Source organism: Lampetra planeri, chromosome 6 (assembly GCF_965212315.1).
Source record: "Lampetra planeri chromosome 6, kcLamPlan1.2.h2, whole genome shotgun sequence".
Classification (NCBI taxonomy): domain Eukaryota; kingdom Metazoa; phylum Chordata; class Hyperoartia; order Petromyzontiformes; family Petromyzontidae; genus Lampetra; species Lampetra planeri.
In genome coordinates this window covers 13526358-13547632 of record NC_136112.1, presented here as the reverse complement: position 1 = coordinate 13547632, position 21275 = coordinate 13526358, and the positions used below count along the sequence as shown (strand labels likewise).

Below are 21275 nucleotides of genomic sequence, written 5' to 3'. Positions count from 1 at the left end.
CCGTGGTGTGCTGTGTGTTTGTGGATTGTGGTGTATGGAGGAGTGCTGTGGTCACACTGTGGTGTGTGCAGGAGTGCTATGGCTACTCTGGTAAATGGAGGAGTGCTATTATCCACTGTGGAAAACAGTAGTGCGGTGGTCACACTCTGGCGTACAGAGTTGTGCTGTTAACCACTGAGGTGTATGGTAGTATTATTGTGCATGAAAGGCTGTAGAGTTTTACGAGAACTCACTGCGAGACTCCAAGTCCAACCCAAAGTCCACGTTCTTGAAGAGCAGGGGATGGCCCTCATAGCCAAAGTCAACCCCTGCATGGGCACACACACACCAGACAGATCCTCCATTTAGCCTTAACAGACTTTTGAGCAAATGCTCTTCGCGAGCAACTATGAAAGAACAGCACTATCCTGTGTATGGCATGACATGCAGTTTGCCTTCTAAATACCAGGCTAATTCAGTGGGGTGGGGTACGTTGGCATGTTCGTTATATGAATAAACCCTAATTATGTCCATTAAGACCAAATTTTGCCCATTTATACAGCTCGTAATATAATCAATAACGTATTTTTTTTGCTTTGTATGAAACACATAGTTTAAAAATCACCACTGAAACCACCGAAAATTACAAGCCAATTTGGGAATGAACAATCGAATGCCACGAAAGTTGCTGTACAGTACGTAACCATACTGGGACTGTGCTTGCGCGTCCCGTTGCTGCATAGCGCGAAGATGGAGCTATTCCTGGGTTTTTTTCCACAATGTATTTTATGTTTTTGGGTCCGCAAAGAAAATACCTGTCGGCTCTCGCGACAAATATTATCCATAATAAGTTTTTTTTTTATTAGATCGCGCAAATATAAGTGTACAAGTATACACGTGTAGAAATGTGCACCTGATAGGATGAAAGGGATGACATCACCTTTACTATATTTAAGACCAAAACAGGAAGACGTCTTCACAATTCTGGGAAATCGCCCGATGAAGCTGGCTGTAATCACCAGTGAAACGTCGTGCTCGAATTATAAATGCCGTGGGTTTGTGGTTTTACTCTCCAACACCATGGTGTGCTGTTAGTAGTAACTAACTGGCACGTTTTGTTTACGTGACAAACCTTACTAATTGGCTGTGGCAGGTGGTGGTGGGTTAACGACACGTTTATATTTACACGATCTAACCCAAGAAAACCTTTATTATGAAAATATACCCGTTCCCTTATTTGCGGGACACGGTATTATGCACGGCCATGGAAACCCCTGAGGACTTGCTGTGCCACAGCGAGCTGCACAGAGCCACGGCAAAGCAGCGCGACGCCGTACCGCGCCGCGGCCGCGCTCTCCTCACCGTGCAGGCCGAGGATGGGCGGGGAGAGCGGCGGCGGGTTGGGGAAGGTGAACTTGACCGTGTACTCGCGCGGTCGCGCCAGCAGGCCCTGCGGGGCGCCCTCCTCCTCCTTCTTGCCGGTGCGACCCTTCTGCTGCTTCCGTGTCAGCGCCTCCTTCGTCTGCTTCTCCTGCGTGGGGCCAACATGGGCGCGTGAGCGGGAGGGCAGGGTGGGTGGGTGGGTGGATGGGTGGTATGGCAGGAGAGAGGGCAGGCGGGTGGACGGACGGACGGGCAGAAGGGTGGGAAACGACGGTGGGCGGGTGGGTGTGGGAGAGAGAAATATTTAGGGAGCATGGCATATCGCGCTCTTCATACAAAGCATCCCGGGGCGATTTATAATGAAAACTCAGGACCATCCCTCCCGGAGATAGACAAGAGGTAATCACTGCTCTACGGAACTTGATAAGCTGACTTGGCGTGTGTAGGTTATTTTGTTTGGAAGATTTTGTAATGTGCACTTCCCCTCCACCAATTAGCACGGTTGGCTCCATACAGTGCAAAAGAAGTTCAACATAACTCCCCCCCCCACCCTTTTTTCCCCTTTACTTCTGTCCCTGTTTCCTTACCGACATTCCCGCTTGCAGTCCCTATAGCACTGAATACGGACTTTGGTCCGTGGAATTGTTGTACCCCTACCCCTCTCTTATTACGGTTGTGCCTTTTACCAGGCTCTTGCCAAATAAAAAAAACAATAATAATTTTTTTTTACTCTCGACAGGGCCTGCATTCCCGATATGTGGCGTATCAAAGGCAGGGATCCCAACAACTGAAGGCCCTTGCCGTGCTGCGTTGTGCCAAACCTCTCCCAACAGAGCACCCCACGCACCGCCTGCTTCGTGGATTTTCCGCCAGCCTTGAGCTCCTTGAGCCGTCGCTCCTGCTTATCGTAGAGCTTCTGCAGCTCCTTCTGCTTCTGCACATACATCTTCTTGAACGTCACTGCACGTGCCACACATGCCGCACACACACCGGGAGGGACAAAGATAAAGATCCTCCACATAGTCTTAAAAGGCTGCTTGGGCAAGGGCAGTTAGTGAACACCTATTAAGGCCAGAACAGCACTAGATGGGGTGGTGTTGGCAGCACTACACCCGGCTGCCTTTTTATCTCCACTACTAATGATTATCCACCGCGTTATGTTTCATTCCTGATGTTGGTCAAGACAAAGATCCCCCGTATAGCCTTAACATACTTTTGGGGCCAGTGTTGTTAGCGAGCACCTATGAAGGCTGGCACGGTACGATGGGGTGGATGGCCATCACCACGCCAAACTACCTTTGACTCCCTAGTGGCGATGTTAACACACCAAACCAAGTACTCATTTGAGGCTGATCTACCTAGGGGAGGCCCAGGAACAGTTCAGATATTCGTCACTGGTGTTGATCGTGAGCGGGAATCGAAGCTGGTTCACTGGTTTGTAACTGCTGCAATACCGCTCCACAACAGAGGCACGTACACACAAACACACATGCTTGCATTCACACGATCAGGGTAAGGGGGAAAGGTTAACATTATAGGCTTTATAGGCTCATTGGAGGAGTGTGGACACTCATTTGATGGTTCTGAAGAACTAAAGAAGAGTGCTGGGAGCGATGCATTTTTTTATGTTTTAGCTATGTTTTTTTTTTATCGCACTTGCCGAGCACAGGCCCAAAACGCCAAGCGAGCCAACCCCCAACCAGCAGGACTATCCGTAATGGCTCTAACCCTTAACACAACCAAGGAGCTATCAAATCTGCCATCGATCGTAAATTCACATTATTGGTAGTAATATTTTTTAAGATAGGAAACTCTCCCAACTGATCACTCGGGGCTAGGCCCACCTGCCCAGATCCCGTACAATATTTCTAAGTCAAAGCCCGAATCGTTTCCCAAATGATCGGGAGTAAACGGAGACCGATCCGGCAGCAGCGTGACCACACACTCACAGTAGTTGCCGCGGTAGTAGAAAAGCTTCTGGTAGTCGAGGTGGACGATGTCTGTGCACACGTCATCCAGGAAGCTCTGGTCGTGGGACACGATGAGCAGTGTCTTCCGCCACGTCAGCAGGTAGCTGAACAAAGACAAAGATCCTCCGTTATAGCCTTTAGCAGACTGTGAAGGGCAAGAGCTGTTCCTATGAAGGCCGGCAAGTGCAAATGAGGGGGAGGGCAACACGAGGCCTGACCACCATTGTCTCCCCACTGCTGATGTTTGCATACCGCACCAGGTACTTGTTTAAAGCCGAGTCGATTGGCACGGTTGGCTACAGACGTTCAACATACATGCATAGGAGAGAAACAGAAACGGTTCAGATATATTCGTCATTATAATTGGTCGTGAGCGGGAATTGAACTCCGATCTCTGCATAGGTAGCCAAATTTTTTAATTGTCAAATTTGGACCCTGATGCCAGCACACACTGACCAAGTTTTGCGAACGATGCCATGGGATCTTTAACGTCCACTTTGAAGCAGGCAGTGCATAGAAGTATTATACACTGGCAGGAATAACCAGGGCGGCTGCTGGGATTCGAAATCGCAAACTTCTGCAACAAGCGGCAAATGGGCTATACCACTGGGCCATTTGTATGCGCACCTGTGTTTGCACACGTGTGTTGTATGCATCTGTCTTTGTTTGTGTGCGTGCAATTGTTCTCGCGTGCCTTGCCGGCCTTAATAGGTATTTGCTAACAGCACTTGCGTGTGTCAGGCTACATGGAGGGGGGGGTGGAGGGGATCACTGTCTCTCTGACATACTTGTTGAGCCAGATGACGGCATTGAGATCCAGGTGGTTGGTAGGCTCGTCCAGCATGAGCAGCGTCGGCTCCATGAAGAGGGCCCTGAGAGACCGACAAAACCGCACTGCTGCTTGAGGAAAGACGCAATCGACAAAGTAACTTTTAAATCACACCTTCACAGCGTCTGCTTCTTCCCGCTTCCTCTATCACTTTGCCCAAAAATCAACAGCCCCCTCTGTATAAAGTAAATATGGCCACTGCTTCTGTACGGCGTCTTGAGTTGCGGTCGCATTTACACGCCGTATAATTCCAAGTCATATTACACTGCATAGCAAAGCCATATGGAGCTGTGAGAAAAGATCCGCAATGCCTTGCAAACCCTTAATTGTGACAGCAGGTTTACCACTCTAAAAGAGCATGTGGATGAATGTAGGAGTCCAAGGGCAAAGGTTGGCCAGATTTTACTAAACAGATATGTACAAGATATAGCTTTGTAAATGCAGTGCAAATAGGCACGCTGATTCCTACTTTCCTACCACAAGCAGAATAATTCGTGTGAAGTCTTCTGCTCAGATATTTTTGGTCTCTTTTTTTTTAAGCACAAAAGAAACATTCCAAGTGATCTCCTGCTCAAACAAGCAGATTGTGGTGCTCATCTCCCATTTACAGGCCGAGCCAGCGGTGGAAATTCCGCATTAATATGGCATGGGTGAGTCTATCCATAGGACAACTGTTGACTTCCCCACAGAGTGGTACTAATTTTATTCACTCTGGAAGGATGATGGGCTGAGCCAACCCCCAACCAGGATTTTAACTTGTAACTTTCCAATTGCGATCCTGTCTCTCTACCTTCGAGCCACTTGGCCAGTTCTATTTTCAATTTCATAAAAAAAATTCAGGACACCTTCTAAGCCCAAAATTATTTTCAACCATGTTCATATCAAAATCATTCTGTAAATAAAAGTTGACGTATCATATACACCCAGATAGATGGCATTCAAGCATGCACTTAAATTGCCATCATTTTCCTCTCGGAGATCAGTTGGTTCGAATGGTGTTTTAAACAGTAGCTTGGTAGGATACTGGAACAATGTCCCAAACAGAATGAGAATTATTGACAAGATTTAAAATATTTTTTTTTTATAATTCTTCTTATTAACAATAACAGTATATTTGTTTTTTTCTTACTTGTGCATTGTTAAGTATATGTCAGCTCTTTGTTCTTTAGTGAGGATTTAAGAAATACCCAAGCCTGTGCTCTCCGGCTGCCTGGGTGAGAAAAGTAGGCAACGTCATTGCCCAATCCTAGCCCGCTGGCTCGCATCTTCATAAATAAATCTTGCCGCGTGCCGAGCGTCATGTGCCGTGCGCAGCGTGCCACGTGCCGTGAGCCTCTTGCGCCGCGTTACCGTGCCAGCGACACTCGCATGCGCCAGCCCCCGGAGAACTTCTTGGTGGGACGTCCCTGCATCTCGGGGGTGAAGCCCAGACCGGCGAGGATCCTGCGCGCCTTCGCCTCTGCCGCGTCGGCACCCATCGCTCGCAGCTCCTCGATCACCTGACGTGCGCGCGGGACAGCGCAGAGGCCGCGGCGTGCAAGTTACAGTACATGGCGAACGCAGCGCAAGACGAGAGCACGCACGCCGGACTCCACTTGGGTGGAATGTGGAGTTTGTAAGTTCTCACCCTCCGCTGTTCTGCGTGTTTCTCCGGTTTTCCGCCCACAGTTAAAAGGAAAACATTCAGCGGAATTGACATTGGCCAAAACAACCCAATGCTGAAAATGTATCTGCAAATTACTCATTTGGGGTTACACACAGCAGCAATATTTCCCGCCACTGCCAGACCTTCACAGGACTCTCTTGAAAAGAGTCATGAGACTCGGTGAAACTTTCCTGGCTAAACAAGCAGAATCTCGTTGATAAGAGATATCATGTGACACTAGGCCTCGGCAAGGTAAGGTAATTTACCCTTTTTAAATCCTTTATATTAAGTTCGCTTGCTTGCTTGCGTGCTTGCTTGCTTGCTTACGACCGTGCAAATCTTTCGGTCGTTTTTTAACCCACTTCCCGTGATCCAATCGAGCTGACATTTTCCACACAAACTCGTTGTGCGAGACAATTAATGTTCGTGAAAAAAAATTCCCAAAATTTGACACTTTTTAGGCAAACAAAAATTATTTTACATATATTCAAATATAACTCATTCATGGCTTTGGCTGAACATCACAGTATAAGAGCCCAGAGCGTAACCCCTCCACAGGCCGTGGCGGAGTAGCGCAGTTGGTAGCGCCCTCGCTTCCCATGCCAAAGGTCGCGGGATCGATCCCCGCGTCCTCCACAGGCGAATATATTTTTAAATCCTTTATATTAAGTTTGCTGCCACGCATATAAAGGATTTATAGTGAAAAACTTTGTTTTTACGGGTTATACTTATTACCGGGTAAAAGGGTAAAGGTAGGCTCGTTGTTTTTACCTTTTAACTTTTACCTTACCTTGCCGAGGCCTATGTGACACACACAATGAATAGGACAACACGTCACGCATACACGACAAAAGGGCTCAATCTGTGGTGTAGCATGGGGCAATATTGGGCGTACTTTGATATGGCTATGTGAACGGTGCAGACTGCCGTGCCGCTGTGTGGCAGGCTAGGTGCGTGGTGTATCATGGGCAAGGCGTGGTGTAGTGTGGTGTGATGTGATGTAGAAAGGTGGCATGGGTGGTGCGGTTCGGTGTGCCATAGCATTGCACAGCTGGGAGTGTGGCGTGCAATAATACGGTGACTGGTGCGGCGTAGTTAGGCGTGGCATAGACGTGGCGTGTTGTGGCATGGTGTGGCAGAGCATGGGGGTGTTTTAACGTGGGGCACTGTGACGTGGTGGTGTGTGACGTGGTGCAGTGACATGGTGCGTTGTAGCGTGGCACGGCGTGGAGGTTCGCGGCGTGGGGTGGCACAGTGTGAGGTGTTGCGAGGTGCCGTGGCATAGCGTGGCGCGGTGGGCCACGACGTGCGAAGTTTGCATTCGTGTGGTTTGGCACGGAGTGATGTAGCGTGGCGTCACCTTCTCGAGGCGAGGGCCGACCGAGTCGTCTCCGCTCTCGAGCCGCGCCTGCAGCTTCGACTCCTCCTGCAGCAGCACGCCGCGGCGCACGTCGGCGCGCAGCACGGCCTGCACTGCCGGGGTCGAGTCCGCCACCACCTCTACGCACGCACACACACACAGTACATACACACACAGTAACTACACGGTACATACACACACGGTACACATACACACAAGGTACATACACACACAGTAACTACACGGTACATACACGGATACATACACGGGTACATACACACACGCAGGTACATACACATGGTACACATACACACAAGGTACATACACACGGTACAAAGACAAAGATCCCCCGTATAGCCTGTAACAGATTGTTCAGGAAAGTGCTGTTCGCGAGAACCTATGAAGGCTGGCATGGCACACGAAGGGGGTGGGTGGCCAACACCACGCTCGGCTGCCTTTGTCTCCCCAGTGGTGATGGTTACACACCACACCAGTACTCATTTGAGGCTGAGTCGACCTACGGGAGGCCCAGGACCGGTTCAGACAATCATCACTGCTGTTGGCGGTGAGTGCCAATCGAACTCGGGTAGCCGAGTTCGTAACGCAGCATGCTAACCCCTCCACTACCATTCCCCACATGTACACGGGTACATACACACATGGTACACACATGGGTACATAGACACAAGGGTACACGAACACACCAAGCACACAAATGGACACACTCAACACACAGACATGTATGTATGTTAAACTTATTTTGCACTGTACGTAGCCAACCGTGCAAACAGGACATGCACACACAGCAGCACATAGGCATGCACTCAAACACAGCAACACACAGGCATGTACTCACACACACACAGGCATGCTCTCACCCAGACTCAGACGGTCACATAAACAAAGGTACACACGACCACACACATCACTGTGCGGGACTTAATAGGTGCCCACGAACAGCCCCTGAATCACGGGCTTGCACAAACTCACCCTGCTCACAAAGCAGCACGTCGATGTTAGGTGGGATGTTGAGAGCTCGGTTAGAGATGTGCTTGAGCAGTGTTGTTTTCCCCTTTCTGGGGAAAGAGTGACGAATTACAACACAAACATTCACAAATTTTTTTAATCTACCGCGACACAAATGATCACAACACGGGATTATCACCACCGTTCATGAGTTATTTAGACGTCGCTATGAACATTCAGCGATTGCTCTGGTAGATTCTTTCCAGTTCCCATGGTGTCAAAAACACCGCTGTCACATCTGGGACAGAGCACCCAAATTCCTACCTCCTGGACTATACCAGACTTCCGCGTGTACGCACAACATGTGACAACGGTAGCAACGATGTCAATGTACACAAATAACCAATCGAGTCGGTGTGACGACGCGGTGAACGGCAAAGCAAGGCGACGGGAGAGGACGGCATCCCAAATTGGTCGGCGTGTTACTCTTGGTAAGCACGGCAGGTGCGGTAGCTGTGTGGTGTTTTGCGGGGTGCATAGCGTCTGCGGTCAAGGCGGTGCCCGTACCCGTTGGGCCCCACGAGGCCGTATCTGCGCCCGGCCACAATGTTGAGCTCAGCGTTCACAAACAGCTCCTTGCCGTGCGCAGAGATGCTAAACTTCTCTATCTGCACTCATGGTGGGGGGTAAGTGGGGTGGGAGGCACGGGGATGAATGGGAATTCATACTCTTCAAATCTAGAATGAATGGGAATTGCACGAAAAACGCGAGGGGATCAACGGGACAGCACAGGAAACAAAAGGGGGTGCAACACAGGTATGCATAGGGGTGCGTAGAGGGACGCGGAGATGCACGGGCACACGGGAAGGCACAGGATTGCAAAGGGATATTCTGAGATGCATAGGAACACACAAATCAGGTCCGGAGGGGTTTAGAATGAATAGAATTAGCGACCATTAACATCCCACGTAACGTCTGATTTTCTGGAAACTGTGGTACATATATGGCGACGCTTCATTACACATCCAGTGTTGTATCGATTAAGCCAATCAAATCGATTGATTCAGGGCTCACAATGCATGCATCAAAACATGAACTTAAGAATCATCTATATACGATTTATATATAAATATTACACAAATATTACCTAGAGGGTAATCGAATCAAAAGAACAGGACAAGAAAGAACAAGATGGTAGAAACAGACAGTGTAAACACAACCAAATCTAAGCAATTCTTTAACCTAATTGGGACAGGGGAAACTGGCAATTCACAACATCGTGGAAAAGGCAAGTCACTCCACGCCTATGGCCCATGACTAGTTTGCTGGTAGACAGGAGACACGTGACTAATGGTGGCCATAGCCAAAGTGAGAGAGAATACTTGATGCGGTGAGTGGGGTGTGCGGAAATCTGTTCCAAACTTATTTCTGTTCCAAACTGCCGACCCAAACAGACCCGGCTGAAATAAGCTCCAGTTACTTACTAATATCGGAAGGAAGGGCATACCAGACGGCCGCAAAAGCGCATCCGAAAGCATGCGATGCAGTGAGCGTCTCGCCAATGCGAGAAAGAATGGTGGATGCGGTTAGCGGGGTGTGTGGAAATCTGTTCTGAACTACCAACCGGGACAGACTCGGCTGAAATAACCCCTAAATATGATGTGCCGCATCAACGAAAGGGCAAGCGAGTGAGTGAGCGAGTGCCCATGCCTTGATGTCGGAAGCATTCTCGAGCGCGGCCTTGCGCGACGTCAGCTCCTGCTGCGACACTGCAAAGTCTCCCTCGGCCTCGGCACACGCGCGAAGAGACTCCACCTGACGCTCATACGCACGCTGCGCGGAGATATAGACACACGTGTGCACGCACGGACGCATAATGTGACAGGAGGCATGCACACACATATGGGGAGGCGGAAGATGCACAAAGACAAAGGTCCCCCATATAGCCTTTTGTGCAATTCCTATGTGAACACCTTTGAAGGCCAACATGGGACACGAGGGGATGTGCCCAACACCATGCCCAGCTGCTTTTGTCTCCCAAGTGGCAATGTTTACCACATCCCACCAGGCACTCATTTAAAGTTCACTCGACCTAGAGGTGGCCTAGGACCGATTGCTATGTGTTATCCCAATTGAGTAATTTCACGCTGGCACACAATGGCCTACTCTTTTGCAAATAACGTCAGCAGGTTTGTAATGTCCACTGTGAAGCAGACGGTGTGTATATTATTATCGTATTATAACCGCAGCATTAATCAGGGCAGCCATCGGTTTTAAACTGCAAACCTCTGCAATAAGTGGCGAACGTGCAACCACTGAGCCACGTCACCACACAAGGTAGGTTGATGGTTCGCAACTTACAACACCAAAAGTGGCTAACCATTCACCACTGCAGGCAGCAAAGGCGCCTTGTGCCAGGCCAGGTGCAATCTTTAGGCCACGGCTCGCTGTCAGGAGGTAGCGGGACAGACCCAGGTATTATGGGTTGGCTGACAAAGAATAACTGGCAGATGCAGCAACCCTCAATCCTCACTGCACCAACTGTGCCACATACACACGCAAGCCGTGCAATGGTGTAGTGCTCGATGCTGTTTCTCAAGTCGGTGCTCACTCTTCAGTGCCAGGTGCTACACACGCAGCGAGGTGGAGAGAGGGTACATACCTGCTTCTCGAGTTTCTTCCGCTCTTTGCGGCTAAGGTTAGAGGAGGGATCGGCTCCATCGTCGGCGGCAGGAATACTGGCATCCTGAGCACGCACACACACACGTCCCTTTGTATGGCCTTGAACACTGTTGGGGCAGGTGCTGTTAGCGAACACCTATGAAGGCAGGAACATATTCTTAGGTTTTTTCGGTAAAGTCACGTAGGTAAAAAATTTTAATTAATAAAAGTAAAATAAAATAGAAATCACAACGTTTCGGAGGCAACACAGCCACGACAGCTGTCGTGGCTGTGACGGTTCCACCTGAAGACGGAAGCTTGTGTTGCCTCCGAAACGGAAGATTGTGTTGCCTCCGAAACGTCGTGATTTTAATTTTATTTTTATTAATTAAAATTTTTTACCTACGTGACTTTACCGAAAAAACCTAAGAATATGAATCCTTGCAGTCACGAAAGCTTCAAATCTAGAATAAAGACAGGAACAGTACAAGAGGCGTGGTAGTAAAATAAATCAAACAAGGATCACCTCCGCATCCTTGTCATTTTGAGCGCTCTTCCCATCCTCATTTTTACTGGGGGCATCCTCATCCTCCTCCTCTTCTTCATCGTCATCGTCATCGTCCCTGGAGTGCTTGCCTTTGCCCTGGAGACAGATGAGACATGCTCGATGTGATGAGATGTGTTTGGCGGATCACGCCGGGATAAGACGCACAATGAAGTGCACCCAGGAGGCATTGGTCAAGATGTGAATCTCACCCCCAGAGTTGATCAAAACCACAGGTGACAACTTCTCACGGTGGGAGATATCAACATGTCTTGGGAGACTCAGTCATGCCTTCCTAACCGCGCACGTTAGAAAGCCGAGGCCCCGCAATTGCTTGGTCGCGTCACTGCTGGTGGAAGGGCCTCCATTAGGGGGAGCTCTAGAGGGTTTTTTTTTACCTACTCGTTCACACTGGCTAGAAGTCGTGGAAGAGGTAGGAGCACCCATACTTTACCTCACCACCTATGGTGTACCTGTTACTGCCATATGGGTGGATAGAGGGAGGGGGATTTAAGAGACTTGCTCGCTGTTTCACCGGCCACGTGCTTAGCGTTACACCATGGTAGCATCCCACTCAGAAGGAATGACCACATTAAGCATACACAACAGATAGACCTGCCTATTGCATGGACGGACCGTCAGGGCAAATGATGATGCTGCTACTGCTGTTACCATTCCTCTTTGCCTGCCCTTGCTGTCGCTGCTGCTGCCGCTGATTTTCTTGCCGGGTTTCCCCGGCCTTTTGTCATGACTGCCAGCCGAGTCGTGCCCAGACTCGTTGGCATCCTCGTCGTCATCATCGTTTTCATCATCGCTCTGTGCGAGCGCAGCAAACACATTCCCTCCCTGCGGGGAGACGGAGGCAGCCGGAGTGAGGTGATGAGAGTGAGGCTCACAGACTCGTAGACGGTTCACTTAAGAGGATAAGCAACAGAGATGCGTAGAAGTGCATCATAGCAGAAACTGGAAGACATGTGTGGACACAAACTCAAGAATGAGGTTTTATAAATACGAATAGGGGAGATTCAAAGGTGACGTGTATTCAAGGTGGACTTGTATGCATGTGGGAGAATCAGAGTGATGCAAGTCAGAGACACAGGAGATTCCAGTGTAATTCAAGCAAACTCGCGGAGCTCAACAAAGACTCAAATATGCGAATGAGGGAACACCCACACAGACTCAAAAACAACTGTCAATCCCCACGAAGTGGCGATGACATCACCACAGCGCTAGTACCAGGTTAGGCACAATTTGAGAATGGATGAAGTATCAAAGGCTCGCTGGCAAGAGGTCACAGGACATATCCAGGTTTTATATGCTACTAGCTGTACTACCCGGCTTTGCCCGAGACTTGGATTCACCACGCCCGCCGCCTTTGTCTCCCCAGTGGCGATGTTCACACAGCAGAGCAGTTACTGGTTTGATGCTGAGTCGACCTAGAGGCCCAGGACCGGTAAAAATAATCGTCACCGGTGGTGGCCGTGAGCGGGTAATCGAACTCGGGTCGCCGGATTCGTAGTGCGGCGCGCTAATCACTACACTACAATGCGTTAAGCTTCCACATGCGCAGGTCATATGACAGATTTGACATAACAGCTCACTTGCCATGCAAAAAAAATATTATTGAGCTCCCCCCCCCCAAAAAAAAAAGCTAAAGTGTATTTTTGAAATTTTTGCATGGTGTACAGTCTGGAAAGTACCCACATGGCAAATTTCAAGTTTGTTGCATGTCTGGAAGTACGCTAAACATTTTGAACACTCACATATTCACAACTTTGCCTTTTATATATATGGAGATGAAGAAGGGTCATTCCCCTAAACTTCCCCAATTAGAATTTTTTTTATTTTAATGTGTTATTAACGAATGTGCAAAAATTTGTGTTGCGTGCGCTCGTGCACCACTGCCAATGTAACAGCAGCATCACCAAATAATCGTGGTAAAATGTTAATGGTCCACTGTAGGAGCCCCCCCCCTCCCAGTGTCGGGCACTCTCATCACCTTCACAGGCCCCTTCTGCTTCCCGTTTTTCCTCTTCTCTGCCTTCTTGTTGTCACTGCCATTGGCCTCGTGCTCGTCCTCGTCGCGGTTGACTTTGTCACGCGTCTTGTTTCCACCCTGGAAGAGAAACCGTCCCGTCACCAAATTTGCAGCCACGATCCCCCCTCACACCACCCCCACCGCGTGATTTGGCCTCAAGCGATGATCGCCCACTTCTGTGCGTTTACTCGTTACTCGTGAAATCCGTACCTTGTCTGCCTTGTCTGACTTGCCTGCCTTGCCTGTCACCTTCTTTGTACCCTGCTTGGTGGCTTCTACAAAGAGAGGGAGAATGTATTTACGAGAAATAGTCGAGCGTATACATTCTACAAGTACAAGCCGTGCTCTGTATGTAAAAAAAAAAAATATCAAAAGCATTTTTCTCAATTGTTTTCATGAAAAAAACAACCTTGCTCGATTGCAGAACTCTCTCCAGGATGGTCACACGCTTGGGTTGTTTTGCCAATTGCGTTTCTAGTTTATGGTAGTGGTGTTAAGAGTAGTGTTGGTAGTGCCAGTGTTAGACATAGCAGTGACAGTGGTAGTGGTATTGATAGTGGTAGCAGCAGGAAGCAGTGAGTGGTGGTCGTGAGTGGTAGTAGTAGTAATGGTGGTGGTAGTGACAGTGGTAGTAGCAGTGAGACCAGTGGTAGTAATAGTGATAGCAGTGGTAGCAGTGACAGTGGTAGTAGCAGTGACATTGGCACAAGCAGTGACACTTGCGATAGTGACAGTGATAGAAGCAGTGATAGTTATGGTAGTTACAGTGGTAGTAGCAGTAACAGTCGTTGTAGCAGTAATGATGGCAGTAGCAGTGATGGTAGTGGTAGTCACAGTGGCAGCAGCAGTGACACCAGTGACAGTGGTAGTAGCAGTGAGAGTAGTGGTCGCGACAGTGTAAGTAGCAGTGTCTGCAGTGGTCGTAACAGTGGCAGAAACAGTAACGGTATCGAAAGTGACTTTGGGAGCAGCAGTGACAGTATTGTTGTTGTTGTTCTTGTTGAGGGTTTGCCGGCCGGGGGATGCTTCCTCACCATCATCCTCGCTAGCGCTGTCCTGCAGGGCCAGGCGCTTCAGCTTCTCCATCGCATCCTCATCGTCGTCATCATCATCGTCGCCGGCCTTGCGGCGGCCGGCTTTCCGTTCCTTCTTTTTCTTCGCCTGCTGAGCCTGACAGGGTGAGGATGAAACGCTCGGCTTGTAAGGGCGGCTGGGATAAGTTGTGCCAACGAGCGCCTAATTCGGCCGGTGGCAAATGCACATATACAACCCACTCGTACATACACTCATGTATGCACAGGCTCATTCACACAAAGCTATACATACGCACCAATGCACACACTAATGCTTATACACATGCACATATATAGTACACACATGTAAACTCCGACCTTTGCACATGAACACCGATGCATTCACTAACCAATACACATATACACACAAGCACATACCTATCAATACACATACACTAATTCACACATGCATAAAGACAAAGATCCCCGTTATAGCCTTTAGCTGACTGTCGGGATTAGTGCTGTTAGCGAGCACCTATGAATGCCGGCACAGCACACGAGGTGGGTGGCAAGCACCATGCCCGGCCGCCTTTGTCTCCCCAGTTGCGATGTTTACACATCGCTCCAGGGACTAATTTGAGGCTGAGTCAACTTAGAGGAAGCACAGCACCAATTCAGATAATCATCACTGGTGTTGGCCTTGGGCGGGAATCGAACTCAGAATCGCCGGGTTCGAAGTGCAGTGCGCTAAACACTACACTTCCGCTCCCCACTAATACACAGTACATACACACGCACACACAGAGACACACGTCCACAGATTCTCACACACACACACACAAACACGTGCCTGTTGAAGCTGCTGCTGTTGTTTTTCTTTTTCCTCCTTGGCTTCTATGGCTTGCTTGTTATCAGAAGAAATTTCATCGAAAAACTGCAACATCAGCAAAGGACATGAGGAGAAACCGGTGACCAAAAACGAATGGGTTAATTTAACCTGAATTGCACACGTCCATTACAAACTAAAATGTATAAGTTGAACACGTAGGCTATCGCGACCAATATTATCCATAAGAGGCTTTTGGGTTACATCACGTAAATATGTGTCGTTAAACCCGCCACCACCTGACACAGCCAATTAGTCAGGTCTGTCACAGCACACACATATGTGTGCTCTACTAGTAACAAATTGGCATGTTCTGTTTACATGACAAACCTTACTAACTGGCTGTGTCGGGTGGTGGTGGGTTTAACAACACATTTATAATTACGCGATCTAACCCAAAAACCTCCATTATGGATGCAATTTGTAAATATGCATTGGATGACAGATGCATAGCAAAATCGTTATCCAAGTCTCCAAAATAATCCTACAAGAAGACAACCGTCTCAAGGTTGGCGTTTAATGATTGAGACTCGCATTGAAGTGAATATGGTGGGAGGAGACTCTTAGTATATGGGTAAGGGCAGAAAGTGACACCGCTTAAAGTAGCAAAACTCATACCGAAGTATTTTTTATGACCGATGAGAGTGAATTATTAGATACCCCACTCATTTAAAATGGTTATAGTATAATTCATTGTTTTGGCCACATTAAGAAACTGAAACCACAAAAGTAATGCCACCTCAGGTGATGCTGACAAGTGAAATATCTGGTCTGGGTTCACAAACTATCTCTTTTGGTGCGGCTTCCCAACATGACGAGCTGCGTCTTTGCCGTCCATAAACAAACCTTTGGATCAGACGCTTCTTTGCCTACGACCAAATTGCCATGAAAGTGCCCGGTCATATCAGATCTCGGAAGCTAAGCAATGCCGAGCCTGGTCCGTACTCGGATGTTTGACCAGTCGACCTCGTCAGGTGTTGTAACCGTGAGGCTGTGAGGTTGTCAACTGGGTATTCTCTGGGTTCTCAGTTTATGCCCACACAACCAATCATTAATGGTCCTGGTCAAACATTGCAAAGCAGAACTCTTCTAAAATAAAGAAACCCGAGTTGAATTCCAATTATACATCCAGAAATTCCTGCACATATAATTTCCATTCACTGTGCGCCTCGACTCTGACAACATGAGTATTTTGGCCGTATAAACAGTATTGCGGTCATTTGAATCATTGCCAATCGCAATATTCAAGTTCTGTAATAATGCTTAAAATTTGGCCTTTCATTGAATGCTCCATTCCCATAAATGCAAGTCACACACATACTTCAGTTGTCAATTATTTGTTAGTTTTACAATAAAATGTTTAACCAAATTAAGTACAGTGTACATATATTATTGTGCAGTCAGTGGTCCCTGGGCTTAGACCAATCAACTTGGCGAGACCAAACCCAGGATATCAGTAGGGCTGGTTTAACACTGACCTCTGTGCCATGTTAATTTCAGACTTCATTTTAAAATATGCAACAACTCATTTTCATTTATGGCTTTAATAATACCAGCTAAGCTCATGCAGGCCAAAATGCCTCAACCCGCCTTGACCCCTTGCCTAAATTGAGAGAGATCTGTGTGCTGGGAAGCTTATACAAGATGCAGGGTGGAGTTGGGCCTTCATGCACAGGGCATGACATTTCACAAACAGGCAACTTCTGAGATTATAGATATGATGTCGTCACTAACGTTATCGACAGCATTGGTGGGAGGGGGGGCGAGGTGGAATGTGTTTCGAGTATGGTGGGGTAAGTGAAGGGACGTTGAACACTGGCAGCTTATAGATGGCAAGTGGTGGTAGGGTTAGGCCTGAACGGTTAAATTTAACAGAGCGGCATTAATATTATACTATATTGTTTATGAATCAGAACATTTAAATATGACCAATACAGGGCACGAGTGGTGTGAAGAACTCACCGACTTTTTTCCCTTCTTGTCCTTCTTCTCTTTCTTGGGAGCTGCATGAGTGAGCGTGCGCACGTGGTTGCGAACACACAGATAGTGTGTACGAATGTATGAATGCATATGGATACGTGTGCATCCATACATGTACGTGAGTGTGTGTGCGTGTAGATGTGATGCATGTGAAAAGACAAAACAGTTGCAACAAACAAGATATTACATTAACTTCAGGTATAGGAATTGAGACAGCCCACACACCCTTTACAAGTGACAAAGCACCTAAGCAAGCATGGAACACCACACAAAAACAAAGATCCTCCAGTTAGTCATCTAAACTATTGAGGCAAGTGCTAATAGTGAGAAACTATTAGGGGCATCATGGCACACGAGAGAGTTGTGTGGCTACAATCCAATCTAACTGGGTTTGTTAATCGTGAGCTGATGTTTACACTACACCCCTCTACTTATTAGGGGTGAGTCAACCTAGGGGTGACTTGGGAAGCAGGGTTTGTAGCGCAGCAGCAAGATAACCACTGCACCACCGTTCCCCTCCAAGCAAAAAATAATGCCTAAGTATATACGACACAACCCAAAAATATAATTGACTCGACTGAAAATAGTGTTATGCCAAAGAGCTGCGTGCGCTCAATGCACACGCGTGATGGACTGCACGATAACACATGTGCATGCTTAACATCACGCCACATTATTTTCCTCGCCTGTACGTTCTCCCCATGGTGGTGTGGATATTTCCACGTGATTTGTGAGCAGGTCACGTCTGAAAAATAAGGTAATAGCTCAGTGGGCTTGACCTGGTAAAACATTTTTTGTTTATATTTAACGAGATGTGCTTACCTTTCCTATACTTTGCACTCCTGCCGTGTTTTTTGTATTTTTTGTTGTTGTAATGTTATGACCCGCCCCTACTGGACACATGTGAAAAAGAGCTTTATAGCTTATCGGATTCCTCCGCTATAAATAAAGATTCTGAATCTGAAACACCACGACAATAAATGACAAAGCCACTTTTGGACACCTCTCCACACGCAGGGCATGACGGCACCAAACACTTTCTCACATCAAGCAACCAATTAATACATGTCCCATCACCACACACGTGACACATACCTGTCAACCCCTTATCAGTGCCTACCTACCTTATTACAGACCAATTCAGACCTTACTGGTCACCCCGTGCCCTTAAAAATCTCAACGTTCAACCTCTAAAGTCCCATCACAAGGGAGAAACACAAACAAATAAACAAATTGCCCGTATTTCTGAAATAGCTGAACGTCGTATGGACCTGAAAACTCAAATTTTCTGTACAAGAGTACGGGTAAACCGTATGGATTGACAAGTGTTCATTATAGCACGACGCACACACACACACACGCAGAATGTAACAAGCCAGCACATATCACAAAAAGCACATCCCTGCCACACTCCGCCCGAACTACCAATCAGCACATTTACACACAAATGCCACATAACGCGAAATAACGCCACCAGTTTCCCCACACAAACACAACACACACAACACTTGTGACCACTTCCAGAACTACTGGACTCCAACAAAACTATCCCACAACGATGGCACACGCCACACGAGTCAGCATTACTCAATTCCACACATTTAGACACCGCACTAATTGGCAGACCACTCAACAGCACACTGAATCCCACACTAATTGACAACCCCACACTAATTGACACCCCCCTCCCGCCACACGAATCGGCACACGGCTCGGAAAGCGCCATGGCCCTGCCGGTAGCTCGTTCGCTGCTTGTTGCAAAAAGTTGACGGTTCAAATCCAGCGGCCGCCCTGGTTAATACTGCGGGTGTAATATCCATGAAACTACGCGGCGTCTGCCTCGCTGTGGACGTTAAAGATCCTCTTGCGTCATTCGTAAGGCAAGGCCGTTGCGTGTTGGAGCCAGGGTCACGACATTTACCCGCAAATTACTCAAATTGGGATTGGACGCATAGCAATCATGGCCCTCCACCCCCTACTGGGAAACTCGTGATTATGTTGCCCCGACTCGCTCTCGAAAATGAATCACCCTGGGCCTTCTGGAGGAGTTCTTATCGTGGTCAAACAAAACTAGCAGGTAACAACACCAACACGAACCCTACACCACAGCAATTTGACACAAAATCATTCTGGCCCACACTAATTAACACCACACGACGTAAACGTTTCAGTTTTCAGTTTCACACCGACTGAACCCACGAACCACTCCACGCCTTGCTAAATGGACAACCTAACATCGCTCCATAACCACACGAACTGAAACCACACAACCAACTGAAACCACACAACTGAAACCACACAACCTTCGCACCACCACCACTGTTGACACCTCCCCACACACACACAGAGGACCTGACAAATCCACACGCCGTGTCACCAATGGCTGGTGCCAGGCGAGGTACACTTTAAGGCCACTCACATCCACACCATGACAAGCACACACACTTACACACAATCTCAGACACACATACTCAGACACACACACTGAGACACACACACACTTACACACACACTCAGACACACACACTTACACACACTCAGACACACACACACGCAGACAGACGCCATCCGCCACTCAAAGTGGCGGAGACGCGACCATGATGCTGGTGCCAGGCGAGGTGCACTTTGAAAATCCCTCTCCCGCCACGGCCTCCGTACCCTCTGTCGCCGGGGCCTCCTCTTCCACCCAATCCTCCTCGCCCTTCGCTTTGCCCGACTTCTTCTTCGGCATCTCGGGAGGCTGGGAGGGAGACGCGAGGAGGGAGACCAGAGGCGGTAAGGGAGCGACCACGCCGCCCGGCCTGGCCACAGTGCGCGTGCGCGGAGTGACGCCACAGGGTCACGTGACAAGAAGCACCCCCCCCCCCACCGCTTCTCCCCCCCCTACCGCTTCTCCCCCCCCCACCACCGCTTCCCCCCCCCCACCACCGCTTCCCCCCCCCCCACCACCGCTTCCCCCCCCCCCACCACCGCTTCCCCCCCCCCCACCACCGCTTCCCCCCCCCCACCACCGCTTCCCCCCCACCCCCCTAAACCACCGCTTCCCCCCACCCCCCTAAACCACCGCTTCCCCCCCCCCCACCACCGCTTCTCCCACCACCGCTTCTCCCCCCACCGCTTCACCCCCCCCACCCCACCGCTTCTCTCCCCCTTCCACCCCTTCTCACCACCGCTTCCCCTCCCCCCACCGCTTCTCCCCCCTCCCCACCGCTTCTCCCCCCTCCCCACCGCTTCTCCCCCCTCCCCACCGCTTCTCCCCCCCCCACCGCTTCTCCCCCCCCCACCGCTTCTCCCCCCCCCACCGCTTCACCCCCCCCCCCCACCGCTTCCCCCCCCCACCGCTTCCCCCCCCCACCGCTTCCCCTCCCCCCACCGCTTCTCCCCCCTCCCCACCGCTTCTCCCCCCCCACCGCTTCACCCCCCCCCCCCACCGCTTCGCCCCCCACCGCTTCTTCCCCCCACCGCTTCTCCCCCCCCCCCCCACCGCTTCTCCCCCCCCCCCCACCGCTTCACCCCCCCCCCACCGCTTCACCCCCCCCCACCACCGCTTCACCCCCCCACCACCGCTTCACCCCCCCACCACCGCTTCACCCCCCCCCCCGCTTCTCCCCCCCCCCCCACCACCGCTTCACCCCCCCCCCCCCACCGCTTCTCCCCCCCCACCGCTTATCCCCCCCCACCACCGCTTCACCCCCCCCCCCACCGCTTCACCCCCCCCCCCCCACCGCTTCATCCCCCCCCCACCGCTTCATCCCCCCCCCCCACCGCTTCATCCCCCCCCCCCCCCACCGCTTCACCCCCCCCCCCCCCCACCGCTTCACCCCCTTCCCCACCGCTTCTCCCCCACCACCGCTTCCCCCACCACCGCTTCCCCCCCCCCTCGCTCCCCCACCCCGCCTCGCATCCCCCCTAAACCACGCCCCCGCTCCTCCCAAACTCCACCCCGCTCCTCCCAACCCCCCCCTGCCCCCCCCCAAACCCCCCGCTGCCCCCAAACCTCCTCCAGCCCCCAACCCCCCTC

The 21275-nt window shown here is 49.9% G+C and overlaps 1 protein-coding gene across 1 annotated transcript in view; it reads right to left on the bottom strand.

Annotated features, from left to right (window-relative positions):
• Window positions 1–20102, bottom strand: part of ABCF1 (ATP binding cassette subfamily F member 1) — a 28303-nt gene extending 8201 nt beyond the window's left edge. The window contains exons 1-19 of the mRNA XM_078595597.1: window positions 19913–20102; window positions 17237–17277; window positions 15233–15322; window positions 14410–14539; window positions 13586–13650; window positions 13337–13453; window positions 12010–12183; window positions 11320–11436; window positions 10795–10878; window positions 9843–9965; window positions 8700–8800; window positions 8157–8242; window positions 7167–7306; window positions 5512–5660; window positions 4121–4204; window positions 3312–3436; window positions 2210–2322; window positions 1342–1510; window positions 234–308 (exon numbers count right to left, since the gene is read on the bottom strand). Coding sequence (XP_078451723.1) covers window positions 234–308; window positions 1342–1510; window positions 2210–2322; window positions 3312–3436; window positions 4121–4204; window positions 5512–5660; window positions 7167–7306; window positions 8157–8242; window positions 8700–8800; window positions 9843–9965; window positions 10795–10878; window positions 11320–11436; window positions 12010–12183; window positions 13337–13453; window positions 13586–13650; window positions 14410–14539; window positions 15233–15322; window positions 17237–17277; window positions 19913–19985 — 2056 coding nt within the window. The 5' untranslated portion in view covers window positions 19986–20102. The remainder of the gene's footprint in view (window positions 1–233; window positions 309–1341; window positions 1511–2209; window positions 2323–3311; window positions 3437–4120; window positions 4205–5511; window positions 5661–7166; window positions 7307–8156; window positions 8243–8699; window positions 8801–9842; window positions 9966–10794; window positions 10879–11319; window positions 11437–12009; window positions 12184–13336; window positions 13454–13585; window positions 13651–14409; window positions 14540–15232; window positions 15323–17236; window positions 17278–19912) is intronic.
• Window positions 20103–21275: the final 1173 nt, after the last annotated feature.